The sequence below is a fragment of the Drosophila rhopaloa genome, unplaced genomic scaffold, assembly GCF_018152115.1.
Source record: "Drosophila rhopaloa isolate 14029-0021.01 unplaced genomic scaffold, ASM1815211v1 contig_178, whole genome shotgun sequence".
NCBI classification, from domain to species: Eukaryota; Metazoa; Arthropoda; class Insecta; order Diptera; family Drosophilidae; genus Drosophila; species Drosophila rhopaloa.
Window position 1 is genome coordinate 3,372,042 of NW_025335059.1, and position 18,266 is coordinate 3,390,307.

Below are 18,266 nucleotides of genomic sequence, written 5' to 3' on the forward strand. Positions count from 1 at the left end.
TAAAATTTATTTTGTTAAAATTTTTCGATCTGTACGGTTCCAATGATATTAAAATCAAAAAGAGTTAAATGTGTTTTTAGGATCACAAGAGATATTACCCAATCAATAAAACTAAAAGAAGACTTTGTTGGTGACTTGATTTTCTTTTCAACTTATATATAAATCACGATATCTTTGACATTATGAACTAACGAGATATAAATACATAATAACATTGATGACTAACTCGTGTAAGACGTAACTTATGATAGGTGTTTAGCTGATCTTTACAAACATATTACGTATACGTATCGTATGTACTATTCTGATAGCCGATCATCTTGTATCAAGCATGATTGCCGTTTTCTGTGATATTTGTGTCCGCCGATGGGTTTTGATTGGATTCCTGTGGCGGCATGGTGAGCGAAACTGTGCCCTTATCCGTGTGCTTTATGTGCTCCATTTCGATGTCCGAGCAGTTCTCGGAATTGGATAGTGCTGAGTCCATTGAGGTCACAGTCATGTCCACGGCCTTATCGCTAGTGTTTGTTGACAGCAGTGGCTTCTCAACCGCCGGCTTGTCCTCCGCATCTTCATCGCGTGTGGGGGGCACAAAGCTATTGCTGTTGATATCCTCAATGGCCTTGCGCAACTGTTGAAAAACATAATTTATAAAGTATAATCTTTAAAGTTATCCAACAAATCTTACTTCTTTCAGTCCCACAACGCCCACAAGCCTTCCGATCTTGGTGACATAGGCGTGGTTGATGCCCACCATCGAGAACAGCGAGTGAACCTTGAGTATGGAGGTGCGTTCCACAAGCTGGAACGGCGAGGGATCGATGTGCACATTGGCCTTTTGGAGATCGATGGGTTTCATCATCTCCTCGAGCTCCCATTGCTTCTGATCCTCCGGCGACATGTCAATTACACGTTCCCTGGGCTAGAAGTAAGTTAAAACAATATATATTATCAAGAAGGTTGAAGCCATTATTTATAAGATCTATTCTAGACGTACCAACTGCACCGATTTCGTCTTTTGAATGCTCTTGTTTGAGTTAATTAAGATAGTTACAAAACAGATAGAAAAGAAATTTGTTTTGTTAGGTTAATGGTTAATGGCATAATGATTAGTTGGCGTACTAGTACTGCATATATTTCATTCTCATCTTTTCTATTCCTTCATCATTTACCTACCTCAACTTCCGTTTCTGGACCTGCTGCTTCATCGACATCCTCTATAGAATAGCCAATTTCACTTGATTCTTTGATTTTTATTTTAGTTCGAGTAGGCGAATCTTTTACTCCAACTTCGTTGGCAAACCTTATTTTCGAGCACCTTTTTGGCTCTTGAGGAGATCTATTTACATCTCCAACTTTATTTGTTTTAAATTTAATGCTCGGTGATGGGCTCGAATTATCCCCACTATTTGATATTGCTATTTCCGTGCTTTCCTTTTCGGCAGGCTTATTGTTCAGATTAAAAGATTACTCTTGATAAAAAACATTATTCTTGGCTAAATTACTAGCAACATTTTAGAACTACTTTCAATTGGGATATCATACATTTGCAGAGGGTGTTATAATTTCAGTCAAGCCCATAAGAAATCTGATTTAAAAGTGGTATACCTCTTAAAGATTTTGGTTTAATTCTCTAAAAATCTTTGTTTTAAAAAAAAAAGTGATCAACTAAATAACTTATTTTTGGCGATATTCTAGTAATAATTATATAGTTACTATTCTACTTTTATTTGATCTTTAAGTATCTACAAGTATTTCTTTGTCTTATTCCTTACCAATGTGGTTGCTTCCGTTGAAATAGGGTTTACTTGCTTGCAGATATTAGAGTGGTTTAAGCATATGTAAACATTTCACAAGTTTATGAATGTATGATATGAAAATTGTTAGTAGCTACTTACCAGCATAATTTGATCGGTTACAAAATCCCAATTACTTTGTGCAGACTTGAAATGAGATATTGTACCTCCCGGTTTACATGGTCAACTCGAAAACCAACCCAATTTCTAAGAAGTAGGAAAGACTAATTCACTTACCAGCTGAACCTTTTTGGAAACGCCCGGAGTGCTGGGAGTGCGCGGCACCTCCACCTCAGTGTGGCTGGCGGCCGGGGAGAGGGAGCCCGTTTCCGGATCCGGCTGGACATCCTGGAGCGTGGTGGACTTCTTGAATATGGCCTCGAAGGCCGAGCGGATGCGGAACTCGGAGTTGCCGGTGATCGTGGTGTACGGCGTGATGCTGGGACTGTGGCCCATGGGCTGGGCGTAGGTCTTCAGGTTGAAGGAGTTCGTCTTCTTCAGAATGGACTTCCTTGGCGCCAGCGAACCGTGCATCGTTTCCGCCCGCTTCTTCGGTGGCAGCATTTCATCGTTTGCAATTTGTCGCAGACTGAGAATATCCGGAGCCGGTAGGACCTCGAACCGCGATGGACGTCGCATTTTCAGCTCCACCTCCTGCTTTTTCTTCTCCTCCTCGAGCGCCCGCTCCTGGGCCTCCTTCTGCCACTTCTGGGCCACCTCCATTCGCTTCTCGCGCCCAATGTGCTTCTCGATCATCTTGATCAGCTCGTAACGCTGCACGGATCCCAGCAGGATCATGTTATCCGGACTGTCCACCAGTGGCAGCGATCTCAGCGTCTTGTTCAGCTTGAGGACTTCTTTGAGCTTCTGGTAGGAGATGCCGTGCCATATGTACTTCACATCCCGCACCATAAAGTCCTCCACGAATATGCTGTACATACCGGAACTGGAGGGCAGCAGATCGGGCAGGTACGGCAGCTTCTTAATCAATATAATACTGTCGTATATCGACGGTTGGAGCAACGCCGCCACGGCATTGGCCACCAGCACGGCAATCATCACGGGCACCACATGCGTGATCTGGCCGGTCATCTCGAAAATGATCACGGCCACGGACACCGTGTGCGTCACGGATCCGGAGAAGGCGGCCGCCCCGACGACGGCATAGCCACCGGGCATGATGGGCGACAGTCGGCCGCCGTAGCGGACGCCATGGGGAAATGTCACCGCCATGAACTCGCCCACCAGCCGACCGAAGCCAGCCCCGATCTTGAAAACCGGAATAAACATGCCCGACGGAACTGGTATCGTGGAGGCTATTATGGAGAACATAAACTGCAAAAGGAAGGCGTCTTTAGTGAGTTCGATCTTAGTATATATCATAGTACTTACCGTAAAGAGGGTGTAGATGACCAGGTTTCCAAACACACTGGTGTAGCTGGTTATCCAATGGGTCACCACCGCCGCCTGCTCCACGGTCAGATCATCCCGTGACCACGTGAAGTTGCTGAAGAGCTGCGTCACCTGCTCGTGGGTGCTCAGTTCGCCAGCCAGGAACTGGCCAGTGCCCAGGGGAAACGATATGCTGGAGACCAACAGGGCCAGGAATCCCGGATACAAAAACCGACTAAAAGAAAGAAAATATGAAAGTTTAATATTAAAATTAATATGAGTTATAAATAATAGATAAATTAAACTAAAATACATAAGTACATGATTTGTTGTGCTATTTTAAATAGCCTTTAACCATATTTATTGATCTGTGAATTCTGATCAGAAATGAAGAGACCTTAAGTTATTTTTTAAGTATAAAGACCTTTTCCATCTCAAGAACTCACTTCTTCTGCAGAAACTTATTCATCCGCTTGTTGGATCGCATGAACAGGACGTACCGCCGATGGACCCACACATAAGAGGCGCCACCCAAGCCGCAGACAAGTCTGGAACAGAGTCAAACGATTAAATAATTAAATGACTAATAGACCAGTAACTTACCCAATCAAGGCGAAGACAAAGAGCTCCTGGGGATCGAAGGGGAACTCGGTGGTGAAGTTCGTGAGGAAGAGGGCTCGAACGGTGTCGGCATTTTGGAACCACACGGCCAGCAGTCGAAAGACGGTGGCGCCACAAACCGCCGCGAAGAAGCCACGCCAGTAGTTGCGCACCGCGAAATAGGTGGTGGTGACCTCAATGCTGAAGAGCACACCTGCGGGCGGAGAAGGTCAGAGGTCAGGATTCGCGGAGATCTATTACGAGATACTCACCACCCACAGGTGCTGCAAAACAGGCGCCCACACCCACGGCACAGGCGGCCGCTAACATTTCAGAGTTTCGCGACTCATTCTCATATATGCCTTGGAATGATGTGACAAGTTTACTTAATAATTGTGCTACAATACTTGCTATATGTACGAAAGGACCCTGGGAACATACACGGAGATACAGATGCGGAATGTTATTGATTTTCCAAATTGCACTCAATTTCGCCTCAGCGGCATGTTTGCATGCAGTGTGAGATCAATTCTTATACTTACTTCCTTTCCTAATGGCATACCGCTGCCCAGAGTTGCCGTTAAACCAATTACCTTGGCCACTAGTGTCTTAAATGTGAGATACTCTTTCAATTGAACGCCGCGCAGTATGGTCTTCATTTCGGGTATACCGGAACCTAGACACAGTTTGGTTATGTAGATTTGCATTGATCATACTCGCAGTGGTTTATACTGTATATTTAGTGGTTAGTTTCTGAGGTGTGCAGATAGCAGAATTGCTGGGAGTGTTAGTTGTGGTTCGAGTATTTAACATGTAGACACATGGGGTTCACAGATTGGAGGTGCCAAGTGTGCTTGGAGTGGGCAGCTGCCAGAGTGCAGTGGTACTATGAGTACGTTTAAATCAAAATTAAATAGAAGGACCCTAAGAGTTCTCGTGAAGAAATAGAGTCTATTTCGTCATACAAAACAATCAAGTTTCGTTCATTTCCCTTGCCCTAATCAACCATAGAAGTAAAGTAAGTAAGCACAAAATTCATACAATTTCTACAATTTTGGAAAACCGACGTCAGCTCGAATGGAAGAGTGGCACAATTTAAGGCAATTATTTATTTATTTACTCAAGCAAGCTACGTTTAAAATATTTGTACTAAATAAAACAACTCTACTACATAAGTTAGACTAAGGAAAAGACAGTTATTAGGAGGAAGTGAGATGATGAGAGTGATGAGAAAATGACTTTATGAGGTGTATGATGTATGATAAGACGGACGCTTACCTATACTTTGCGGTGCGATGAGATGGACAAAGCCGGCTGAGAACAATATCAAACAGACCGGCAGTGAGACCCATGCTATGTACTGAACAAAAGGCTGTGACGTCAGATCGCGATACAGCCAAATTCGCGCTAGAGGAATAGAAACGAAACAATGGGTACTAAAAACGAGCTGAAAAATCGATTAATAGCACCATTACCGTTTGTACATATGGATATGCCTTTGTCCATGATGAATGAGAGCAGCGCCATGATGATGCCCAGTAGCGCCAGGAAGACCCAATCCTCGCCCAGCCGGGCCACCGTGTGCTTCCAGATCCATGATGACACTTTCTTCGCCCGGTTCGAGTGTTTGCCTAGCAGTTCCTGAAAATATTTCCCAGCACTGCTGCTTTATAAACCGATACGTTCAGGAGGATCTCAACGAATACATTTCGATCAAGATGAGGCTACAATTCTAATTTACTTAGCCAAATAGGCGTTGATGTTGTATATGGCTTTTCCGCACATACCTTAAACATTTAGTTTTCTCGTTTAGTTTGCATTTAAATAGATCACAAAACCATTATTAACATTGCATTCTATGTGAATGAGAACACGATGCTTTAACGTTCTATTTAATTTTACCTTATTCCTTTGTTTATCTTCCTGCTTTCGTCGCTTTTCGAGTATTTTGAGCTTTCTGGCTTCATCCTTGGCAAATTCTCCTAGATCTTTGGTATAACGACCATACATCTGGGAAGATAAATAGAAAATAAGTCAAGACCTGAACTTTAATATAAAATCGAAAAGGTCAAAATGTGTGTGTATATTTTCTAATTATAATTATGGAAAATGCATATCTTAAAAACCAAACAAAGAAGCTTTTTGTTCTACCTGTGTTGAAAACAAACAATTACATTTGCCTTGAGTATTCTAGACAAATGGTAAGAGAAAAAGAACTGATGACAGAGTAGGAAGTCTACAGACAGATACACTAAAAAAAATTTGAGACGAAATTTCTAAAATTCAACGTTTATATAAGTAGAGATTTACGATTTAGTAAAATATTATAAATTGGTTTTGTTAATAGGGACTTTCTTTGCTTTTCTTTTTGGTTAATATTATAAACAGTTTTATAATTTTTGTATTTAAAACTTATTCGAGTTTTTTTAAAAATAATTTATATGGATGTTTTTTATGTTTACCAGTAATATATTTCTTAAAGAAATTTGCTATTTACCGGTAAATGAGTGCTACCATTTGTCAAGGTGATCTGATATGTCTAACAGCTGAGACTATTTGTGAACCAAATTCTGAATACGTCATTTTCTTGGTCACGAAATAATTTGAGAAAGTGAAAATCTAGAAGTGAAATTTTATAAATTCCTATGCAGAATCTGATTTATTTATGAATTGAAGGGTAAGCCTCAGGGTGATTTTCTTTATGTGTTTGCTTTTGAGGGTCAATGCAAGAGGTTGGTCGTTGCAATGTAGGAAAATAAAAAAATAAATACTATATATTAGTATGGTTATTAAAGATCCTCAATTATTTTTGAACAATCGTTTTGGTTAAGTATTTTAGGAAATGAAACATATTTTCGTTACTTTTGGTTTTCATATTTTTGATTTTTAAGCCTTACGTACTTTTTAATCAAAACCTTAAAAAGTAAAAATAATTAATAATTATAAGATTAATATTTTTAATAACTTTAACTTAGCGTAGGGTTTTTGATTTTGCAAGGTTTTTGATTGAAGTTAGTTAAGGGCAGAGGTGATAAGGTGATACTCTGGCGGAAACCTTTTCGGATCATGATGAATGTGGTTCTAACTGAGAACAATATTTTAAATCAATTTTAGTTCCATTTAAGATTCTTAGGCTTTAATGACAGGTGCATTTTTCCTATTTAATTTCTCAATCGATGATAAAAGTTGAAGGGCCAACGTCAGGGTGAATTTCTTTCAGTGCTTTTGTGCCCCTGGGGGTCTACCGCTGCACCGATGGCCATGGATGCCTTAAGCAGGTGGCCCGTCGGCCACTCACATAGTAGAAGGCCTCGATTTCGATCTCGATCTGGTTCTTGTCTTCGCCGGGCGGATCGATGCTCTGCTTGCGGTGCTGCTCCTTCTGCTTGGCAATGACCTCATCCCAGCGCTGGCGGACGGGCGTGGAGGCGGTGGACTTTTGGGAGCGCTCCTCCTTGCGCTGGTAGTCCTCGCGATTGATCAGCAGCTCCGGCTCGAAGGCGTATTCGCGAATGTACTCATCCTGGTGCGAGTGGCTGTTGTTAAACATGAAGCAAGCGATGCACACGGACGAGTTCCCGTACTCAAAGTCACGATCAAAGTCGCAGACGCAGTTGCAATCACAATCAAATAATCACAATTCGTAGTCACAGTCACAGACACAGTCACAGTCAAACGGATCTGGGTGGCGGCCTTTGACATGCCCGCGGGTGTTGGCCGAATATTTGTGTCGCATCTTGTTTTGCCAATTATTTTTAGTTTTTCGGTTATCTCGGATGCAGTACAAGTTTTCGGATCTCACTGCCAGACGTAATTAGAGGTGGATGCCACTGCCCTTGAGCCCCGTCTCGGGAACACGGCGATTGTAAAATGCATTGCCATTTATTTTTAACATTTCACTCTGGGCCGTGGTCGGTTTACGGTTCGGCCGTTCATATAAATTTGATTTATCGCCTTGATCGAGACCCGGAAAATCTTTACAAATCACCTTAGAACTTTCCCATATATTATCCAATAGTTTGCACTTTTTAATGATTTTCCATTATCTATTGATTTTTGAAATTGCCTGTTTTTCCGACTGCCACCGAGCGTTCTTGTATTGGCGTAAACTTTTTTGAAACTAAACTGACTTGTCGAGCTTTCGGCGCTCTGTGTGGAAAATTATTGAAATTTCTTTTGGCTAGACGCTGCGGCAGGGTAGCACGCTGTGCCGATATTAAAAAATGGCCAACAAGAAAATGAAAAAGTGGCTGAGGGATGTGTAAACAAAATATGAATCTTAAAATTGTTTTTAAGTTCTGACCGTTCGGCAATCAAAAGCAAATACTTTGGTATTTCAAAATGGATCGTAAATTTAATTGCACGATAATGGATTATCAATTTAGGATGTGTTCTTGAAATAACTACATGTGTGTGATTTAAGTGCTTTGTAGGTTTTTTTAATACAGATAATTCTCACCTACGAGTTCCCGGTACGGTCACTCTTTTCCGGCACCCTACTACCTTTAGCAATGGAATATTCGTTGCTTTCTTTAAATATAATAAACACTTTTCGTTATAATCGGATTAAAAATAGCTAATGTCTTTGCTTGTTTTGTCATTCGTACACTGTTTTTGCATTGCTTTTACAAAGGCCCAGATGCGAATAGAAGTGGGAAAATCGCCAGAGACAACTGGCAAGAAAAGCGGCGAGCGAAAGCTTGGAAAACCATTCAGAAATCATAAAAAGTTTTTGTTTTGATCGATGGTTTCACGGCAGATGTTCATTCCAAACGTGTGTGACGAACAAAGTTCAAATAAAACAGTGGATGCTACATTTCGGTGTTATTAAATTTAAAAAAATAAACAATACAAATATCAATTTGATTTTCATCGCCATGTCCACAGTGCGAATGATTGATTTTGAAAATGGTCGAAGTGAATTTTTAAATATTTCACCGGGCTCGTTTTCAATTTATTATTGTTTTTAGCAAATCTTAACAGCTTGTTAAAAACATATGTAACTTAAATATTTTATGACTGCCTCTACGTGAGCAGTTATAAAAATTTTGAAGCTCTTTGCGTCATGAAAAGGGGTAATAATAATAAGAAAGTCGGATAATCAGACTTATTGGTAGTATAATCACGACGATTCGCAGACGTATGCTTATATAAATTACACTCGCGGTTAAGAAATAAGGCCACATAAGCCATAACAATAAAATATATTATGTAATAAGTAAAATTATAAATTTTCAAAATCATAAAAGTCATTTTTACATAATGTTTGTGCTTTTATTTTTTCAACAGCAAAGAAAGAAACATTTGGCCAAAACAATTTTTTGTTTTATGTTTCGTTTTTTATATTTTAACAAAAGTCTATTAAACTTTGACCTTGCAAATGTTATATAAATGAAAAAACTATTTAAGACCAGTAACTAATTACTATTTTTTTCGACCGTTGCTATACAAGTGCCAAAGGAAACGTATGCAAGTGTCTGGGACAGACCTACAGATAAGAATTGTTTGAATTGCGTTACCAACCAGAAAAATGGATTTGCCAATAATAATCATATTCTACTATATATCAGATCTCCAGGTTTGCTTACAAGAGTGTCGATGTATCCGATGGGGTCATCCTCGTCCGAGGAGTCCGAGTCGCGTGCATTCTCGGCTGGCGGCGGACACGGGTAGAAGGCGTGGGACTTGATCTTCGGCTGCCGCTGCACGTGACGCAGCTCCTCCCCGATGGACATGTTGCTGTTGCGCCGCTTTCGCAACTGGCAAATGAACTTCTCGAAGTCCGCCCACTCCGAGTCCACCAGCTCGACGTTCTCCTCGCCAAACTCTTCATCGTGAATGATTCGCTCGACTTTCTGATTACTCCGATCGCGATTGCGATCGCGTTGCCTATCGCCGAAATAAACCATACTGCTGGTGTCAGTTCGAATGGGTTTTTAATGGGTTTATGGCAATTAAACGCGATCGATGGCGCACTATCAAAGATGGGACCGATACGGTTTCGTCACATCCATGCCACAGATATCGTTCATTTCCCGTATTTGAATTCCGTTTGCGAAATATGTGTGAGCCGAGCAGAGTCTTAAATCCAACTGAATAGTGTCATGAGAATAGACCGCTCTGGTCCCGCTTAAACTCAAGATTCCATTAAATTTAGTACACAGACACCGACGCACTCGTCTGGTCTTCCAGCAGTCTCAAGTTTGCGGACGCCTGTCGCCAGATATATAGTTCCCATGTACAACCAGTGACTCTCGAGCGGTCAAAGTTTGCGTGTAAACATCAATAGAATTTCATAAATTTAATAATCTGCGGTCTGGTCAACGGCAAAAAAGTGAAAATGCCAAGCGCTTGGATGACACGAAGTGCGGTGCACAGTGGTCTGGCTCTAGTTTTATTTGATAACACTTTTTCTAGGTACTTTCAACCTTTGACAACATAAAGAGGTACATAATTTGAATTGTCCTTGAAAATCATTTTTACATTTTTCAAATTACTATTATTACTCATTAAATGCATAATTTCGTCTTTTAAAGTTTTAACGAAAATATAGTTTTCCCTTATCTGATCGTCAACTGAGAGCTCATAAGATAATGCATAATTTCTTTCACAATTTTTGCATTGCTCAGCCCACTGTGTCGGATCACTTAAGCCGCATAAATTGCGATTACTTGCTTTAATAGTCTCAATGTGTAGACTAGGCATTGGGTCACATGTCTTCGAGCATCTGTTGGATTTATCACATTTAAGTGTACCGGTTCTTTTAGTCCGTCTGAACTATTTTATATTTGATTATTGTCTTAGTCAATCTACAAGTTGTACCCCCAATTTGCGATAATGATAACCCTAAATAGGTATAGATCGTTAGTCGGGGTGTAAACAGAGTACTCAGACCTTTATCTTAAACTTTCATAACTTTCAGAAAATTGATATGGGAATAGTCATTTAAGAGAGGACAATTTAAAGAGAGTGAAAGCTTATCACGTTCTGTTATATATCAGCGCACTGCTTGGCCAATTAAGCAGTGTTCGACAGAAATCGGGCATTATGTTTCTGTTAGGTTTAAATTTGTCAAAGCGGTTTTAATCTTTTTACTTATAAAAGTCCTTGAGTCCGAATTCAAGGAATAGAAGGGTAAAAAGGACTACTTCAGTGTTGATCTGTTTAAGGGTTAACTTGCAGTCATATAAATAAAGTAAACCTAAAAACATGTGTTCTTAGACTTGTGCATACTTTGCAGAGTTTATTAAAGAATGACTCTTAAAAATATTGAAAATTTGACTATGATGATGATACCATTCAACCATTTTAAATTCTTTGAAAATTTCAATGTGAAAAATAATAGCTCCGATGAATCATACAGTTAAAGGTACGTGCTGTTGCACTTTGTTCGTATAATTTCGTTTAAATCTGGTAAAATCATCGCCAGTTTAAATACAAATCTAAAGTTATGCACCAAGAATTCTATGTAATAAAACTCCTATGATGCCCTTGAATGGAAAGGAAATAATACCTGGAAATACGATCATGGATCATACTCCAATCAATTAACTTTCATATAATAATTCTACCTAAACTTAAGTTTATTCATGGCACAAACAGGTAAAGAGACCAAAATAAATGTGGATGATATGATAATTTACTTACTTTTTTGTGAAGCGACATTTTCGAACTCATATGATAGAAATTAGCAGGTTTGCGATAAAACAAAGTGATCTTGGCTAAAACTGTGTGGCGACTGGGGAGCCAGCATCTCAGACATTGCTAGAAACACCTCCAGAGCCACAAAAACCGCGATAAGGGTCCAAATAGCAACAACACCTGCAGCATTGTGAAAAACAATAAAGGATGGGGCACAAAAGCTACCGAACTTAATTAAAAATTGAATGAAATCTTTGAGCAAATATATCGCTTAGCATCTTGGTATATAAGTATGTGGGCTATTCGCTCATATCCATGGGGAAAAGATAAACACGCAGCGCGTGAGCGCAAATACCACGCTATAAAGATATATAATTTTAGCTAAATAACTTTATGACTTAAGCAGGAAGACATACTTCCATGGCCTATTAAAAATATAATAAAAAGCCAACACCGACATTGTTAAGCACATTTAATCGAGACGTTTTATTCTGGCAAATCCCCAAAACGGTTAACTAATTGAAAGTGATTATTAATAAGCAGTCGATTTTGATGGATGGATCAATATAACGCCGATAAGAAACAGTCAAATCCAGATGGATAATACTTCCTTTTCGGTTATCAGGTGATAAATCGATCGCCAGGTCATTGCCTGCTATAAAACTACAGTGTAATAAATTAAAATTTAAGCAATTCTGACATCTAATTGCAGGCTTAAGAATTTTGTTAAATACTGCTGTCAAAAGATAAGTTCACATATTTTAACATTATTTAGGAATTTAGAAAAGTTACATTCACTGTTGCAATTATCTCAAGGTGCTAATTATAGAGTCTCAACTAATTTTAGATGAAATGGGTTTGCGTTAGATTTATCTGGAAAGGAACGCTTCATCATCAAACATTTAGATATAAAGTACTTTTCAATCTTTAAGCTAGAGCCTTTACGCAGTGGCATTAAATGGCCACACATTATCCTTAAGGTCAATATTATTCCATTTGTATGTTGAGCAACATGTGTCACAGCACATGACAAAAATTAAAAAAAATAAAAGCAAATGAAGTAAAAACAAGCAAATAGTCACATGTTAATCACATGAGCGGAAAAAGTAAAACAAGAAACAAATGTGTAAAAGGCTTAGCGAACTCAATTATACCCTCACGAAAAGTCACTAAAAATCAGGTTCTATTCAGCAATGTTCTCTAAAATAATATCGAACCTATATTCATATATATTAATATATATATTAAATGTTATATTTAATGGATTACTCTTTATACATAGTTGAAGAGTATTTACTGATCAGAATAAGAATCTAAGTTAATCAACTCGGCTGCTGGTGAGGCACTAATACAAATACGATCGAGTAATCCCCCTTGTTAATGACACCAACTGTGACAAGGTTGGAATTGCCAAATCTAAGCGCCATACCGACGTGTTTATGTAAATAAATATTCAGTAGACGGCAATTTATTATCAACCCGGGATTTCCAGTCCACCAATTACGATAAAAAAAATTAATAACAAACAAGTTGGGTCGTTGTAGGTGTTCTAATGCAAACACAATTGTGGGCTTTAAATAGATAAATGTATTTTCCTATTAGCACGGGTATTTACGGCTCTGTTTATAATCGAATATTTGTTTTTTTTTTTTTAGAAAATTCGTTTGGGTGTTACCCCACTTAATAGATTAGCATCCGGCGCTACTTTCGGAAATTGCTGTGGTAAAATAGCAAAGCTTATGCTCATGAATCCGATTGACATTGTAAAACAATCAATCAATTCTCGATCAATAAAATTGTCGTGATAACTGGTAAGTTTTCACGCCACCCCCAATAAACTTTATGGACTAAATTTATAACTTGCGAACACAAGACGTATGAATCACAATAAATTTGAATAAGTGGTGCATCGGTATATTATATTTAAAAAAAATAAAAAATAAATGAAAAATATTCACTTTTCTTAAACGAAGAAACAATTTGCACATATTCATATCCGAAATTTTTTTTGCATTTCTCTAACTATATATATTTTTCCTTTTTCACTGAGTCACAAAAGAGTACCGCAATTCATGAGGTCACAGGGCAGAAATGATTCGTACAAATGAATTGTTTGGTTTTAGATTTTAGAAAATGAAAGATTCTAAAACACATCAATGTTTTTTATATTATTTAGCTTTGAAAATGTGTTTGATCATGCGGATATATATTAACGGCCCAATGCGTCTAACCACAAACAAACATGCCAATAGAGCAGTGAATATAAAACCTCAAAACGATATGGAATGACGGATGTACATTCTGAGACTAAATGAATCTGATAGTTATCTTTATGTAAAATTAGCTATTAACAATCTTAAGTAATGACAATTGAAATCTCTATGATGACTTATAATATCCACTGTATACTGAGTTTTCTTTTATTTAAAAGCTAATGATAAGCTAATATCTGAAAATTTTCAAATCTTTAGTTTTAGGAAATTCCTAATAAAATGAAGCTGTGTGCATAAATCAAACAGTGCTGATTTTTTAAAGAATGTCGATGCATATGCAACCTCATCTGTATTTTATTTAAAATGTTCATCATAAGAAATTCCTTCAGTGAAGTACGTTTCGTTTTAAATAGGGATCAAATTAGTATTAGTTTTAAAATGGACTTGTTTATATTTCGTAAAAATTAAATTTAATACAAATCTGGATTAGGATTAAAACATTTAAGAAGGGCTAAGACCTTAGACACTGAAAAATGGTTTCAGGACCTTCTCAGAATGGACTTCCAATTTCACTTACCAGGGTGTGGGTGTAGCCAAGACCGCCTTCCTCCACGTCTCCGTCCGGCAGAGGACTTCTGTCATGGTGGTGACCCAGGGAGGAGGCATTGGAGTACGTGCGCAGGGGCATTAGTCGGGCTGTGGGCGAGGGAGCGATGAGCAGCTGACCTCCGTTTCTGGTCGTCTTCATCTTTAAGCGGGAGTGATGTGCGACTCGGAAGTGAAATTTCTTGGCGATGGCAGACAATGCAAGCGGTGGGTTTGCATTCGTCACTTTATGAAAGCAAATTCCTTGGGCTCATTTGTGCATTAAATTCAATTATCAGCACCACGACGAAGTCACAAGACCGACTTCCTTTCAATGGCCAGTGGAGTGGAGTTGATCCGCCGATGTGGCCGCGACCAACGATTATTTATGAATATGCTGCTGCTTTTTTAGCAACTGCCGGCGGACTGCGACTTCGACTTGGACTTGGATTTGGACGACGACGTTGTCTGGGAAACTGCTACTGCTACTGCTTCTGATACTACTGATACCGAATCGGATTCCGCTCCCCGACGGCGTTATCTGTGAGATCACTTTTTACTTTTGTCTACTCCGTTGGCCGAATCCGGCTGGCGATAAGGCAGCGCTTAAGAGGTTTATACTTATATGTGTTCCGAACGTTCATTTCAAGTGGCACACTTAAGTGTGTGAAGGCTTAATTAACACCGGCAAAAGCGACGACCCCGACGAAAGGCAAATCGGGAAAATGTATTACAGTTTAATTATCTCCTTATCAAAATGAGTGTTGCCAGGGTGTGTCGGCGATCTGCAACGAATCGGGAATGAATATAAAATATAAACAAACAAAAATAATGGGTTGAGAGTGATATCAGCTAATGAATTTGGCATGGGAGCATGTGTTCCCAACCAGCTATGCAAGCATCTCAACTGATAAGTGGCGCAAAAACGGGCAAAATAATAACAGGTGTATAACAATGTTGTGAGCGGGCGAATAACAACAGCGGTTAATTCAAAGCGTCACGATATAGTAGTGAATGAACATAACAATTTACATATGACTAAGGCTCCATTTGCTATAAGGTTCGATTTTAAGGAAGGCACGTAAAATATTTATTCTAATAATATATATTACGTATTTAAAATGATCCAAATGAAACCGGCGTTACATTTAAACTCGATAAGAATATAAAGTATATTTCCAAGTAAATTCGTTGTAATATTTAATCTCATATATAGGAGGAATAAAATGTATGCAGGGCCTAAAAGCTGGTATTTCAATGTTTGTTTTGATTTCGACTGAACGATAGACCTTATTGTATAGCCTTATCATTGTGGCAAGCTGACACCAAATACTAGAGCAATGTGCAGGAGCATTCTACCGTAAAGTGGATTATGGCGGAATAATTTATGGTGGTTTTATTTTTATATGTACCAACGACCAACTTTTAAGATTTAAAGATTTATTACATTATTTTAATCTTTTGTCACTATTATGGCGCCTATTTTGGCAAATTTATGGGCTTGCGAATATGTAGTGCTTCCACAATCGTCTGGGTTTGGATGAAGGCCCTTAAAACCACAACAGCAAGTAAAAAGTGGACTGTGGCACAGATTTGGTCTTTTTACTTATTAAACAAAATAAATTTAAATAATTTTACTTATACATTGTTTGTTTCGATTGCTTTAACTTGGTTTTTATATTGATCGGCTAAAAGCCAGATAATATTTATTACCAATTTAAATGGGTCTCAAATTATTTAATAGCTTTGTGATTTTTTGATTGGATTTATTCATTGGGACTGTTGATTATAAACCAATTTGTGCTTTGAAAACTGTATAATGAAGTAAAAGCTTGGAATTCTTTTTGAACACTTTTAAGAGGAAGTGATTCGATCCTATTATTGTATTTTTAAACACATATCAATAGTTTAAAAAATTCTCAACATAGCTGAGATACTTTTATAATGGCAAATCTGAGTCAGGCCATTACGGCACGGATTTCGTATACCACTTGAAAAATATATAAACATGAGTGCACATATTTGTTCTAGCAGATAAGAAGAAACCTTATACTCTTAATGGGAAAGACAAATCTTGTTAAAAGCGGAATAGGGCAACCCAGATTGCCTGCTCAAGTTTTGGAATACTTTTTAATGGGACTTTAAGCCAGACCCTTAAAATTAAGCTGTAAGAATTACCATTTATAAGTGCACCCACTTAAGATACATAATTGCAGTGCTAACTGGTTGCTGTGGGCCAAAAATATATCACGGAAAATATTATTCCAAGTCCGTGCAAAAAACTCAAAGCTTGCCAAAAATATACTATTAAAATTATTTTTGCAAACACAACAAAGGCCGAGTAATTCGCCAAACAACAGCATTCGTTGTAGAGCATTTTTACTATATAATTATACATTTTGGACACCTTATATCACCAAAGTATTCCTCATATCGGGGATCTACATAACGTATCTTTGTCAATATTTGCATACAGTTATATATCTTTACTGTAGTAACACACAGGCTTATGTACTCGTTATAAAATCAATTAAAACGGCGCAAAGATGCAAAACAAAAACGTCATGAATGCGAATCCGAATCCAAATGAGAATAATGAGAACACAGATACCGCCCCGTCACCTTTTTTGCGATCCACCTGCTCACACCTGTGGCGCGTGTTTGGCTGCCTTAGTTAGTGTTGTTATTGTTACGGCGGCGATCGCCTGGTTCCACATACCAAGTGGAAGACTTGGGATTGATTGCACTCACTTTGGAACTGACTGATTTCCGATGTTTGCTGGCGTCTCATCGATCGAACTTGGAGCAGAAAGACAGCCCAGACAAACCAGACAACCCAGGCCGACCCAGTAGTAGTAGTCAACTCGGAACCGAATCGCGTATCACAGCGCAGCAATTAGCATGGGCGATATTAGCTGGTCTGGTCGCCGGAATAATATTGTATTGGAATTATTATTGGAGAGCAGCTACCGATGTCAACGCGACCGCTTCGCGCTCTGGCATTGACTGGCGTCGTCGTCGCCGTCGTCGTCGTCGTAGCCACCACTGCTCATTCTCGCTGAATAGGTGGAGGTGGTGTTGGAGCCACTGCTTATCACCCGCAGTCGCGGTCTCGGCCAAGATTAATGACGTCCATATAGTTACAGTATTTCCATATTCGCTCGCTCGCATCGATCAGCTGACTGGGCATCCACATCCAAAAGCACTGCCTGGATTATCCCCAAACGATTGACTTAATTTGGTGGAAAATTTGCCTTCCGTTGGGCACGCTACTAAAAAACAAAAAACAAAAAGAGAGTGGAACCGGGAGCTCTTTACGATTCCGATTCGAAATGCTTATCAGCAACAAGCTCTTTATGGAGCGAAATAAAAATCTGAGTTAGTAAGTCTCTAGATTTGACTCTCGGCGCGTTTATGAATGGGATTTGTTGAGTGTTATAAAAAATCTTCTGAGCTCAGACCACCAACCACCACAAATAAAAAGTAAATATTACTTGAAAATATAGTAAGCCTGAGATTTTTTGTAAACAAAAACATAGGCAACATACATAAGCAGAGGTTAGATCGAGCTATGCGAAAATGTACTGCAAAACCTAAGAATTTTCCTACCAATTTGTGCTAGCCTCAAAATCTCTTTAGATTTCTGTGAAACCCCAGATCAGGGGATTTCTTATTTGCAAGAAAATGAAACTTGCCAAACTTGTTCTTCTGTGTTTTCCCCTGTAAACCGAAAATTCTACTTTTATTAAATCGGCAATCTCTACGCTTGTTGCGTAAAATTAAAATCCGCCTCGCAATAAATAAATCAAGGAACGTGGTCTGTTTATTAGCACCTGGTATATGTATGTATGGAGACAACAGAAGGGTGGAAAATATGACGGGAATGTTCGAAAAACCACAGTATACAGCATTTCAAACATTAAATTATGAATAGAGGCGATAAAATACAACAGAAAAAGTAAATATTTTTAATCAGATTATTATATAAAAATTAGGCTAATAAGGTGGTCAAAAAACAATTATTTTCTACATCAGCAAA

At 38.7% G+C, this 18,266-nt stretch overlaps 1 protein-coding gene across 14 annotated transcripts; it reads right to left on the reverse strand.

Moving 5' to 3' along the window:
- Positions 1 to 123: 123 nt before the first annotated feature.
- Positions 124 to 17,275, reverse strand: LOC108045508 (chloride channel protein 2). 14 transcript variants are annotated; one of them, XM_044458911.1, is made up of 17 exons: positions 16,979 to 17,270; positions 14,220 to 15,012; positions 5,691 to 5,798; positions 5,264 to 5,429; positions 5,067 to 5,195; positions 4,331 to 4,464; positions 4,061 to 4,217; positions 3,792 to 4,002; positions 3,635 to 3,736; positions 3,189 to 3,423; positions 2,034 to 3,131; positions 1,899 to 1,943; positions 1,776 to 1,811; positions 1,177 to 1,446; positions 998 to 1,027; positions 689 to 922; positions 124 to 631 (listed from the first exon to the last, which is right to left on the reverse strand). In XM_044458911.1, exons 2-17 carry the CDS (start codon positions 14,388 to 14,390, stop codon positions 326 to 328), a joined length of 3,432 nt encoding a protein of 1,143 aa, XP_044314846.1. In that variant the 5' UTR covers positions 14,391 to 15,012; positions 16,979 to 17,270; the 3' UTR covers positions 124 to 325. The 14 variants fall into 14 exon arrangements, 13 of the variants coding, with proteins under 13 accessions (XP_044314846.1, XP_044314847.1, XP_044314848.1 ...); XM_044458912.1 differs by having other exon boundaries at positions 16,850 to 17,270; XM_044458913.1 differs by lacking the exon at positions 16,979 to 17,270 and having other exon boundaries at positions 5,264 to 5,448; positions 14,220 to 14,332.
- Positions 17,276 to 18,266: the final 991 nt, after the last annotated feature.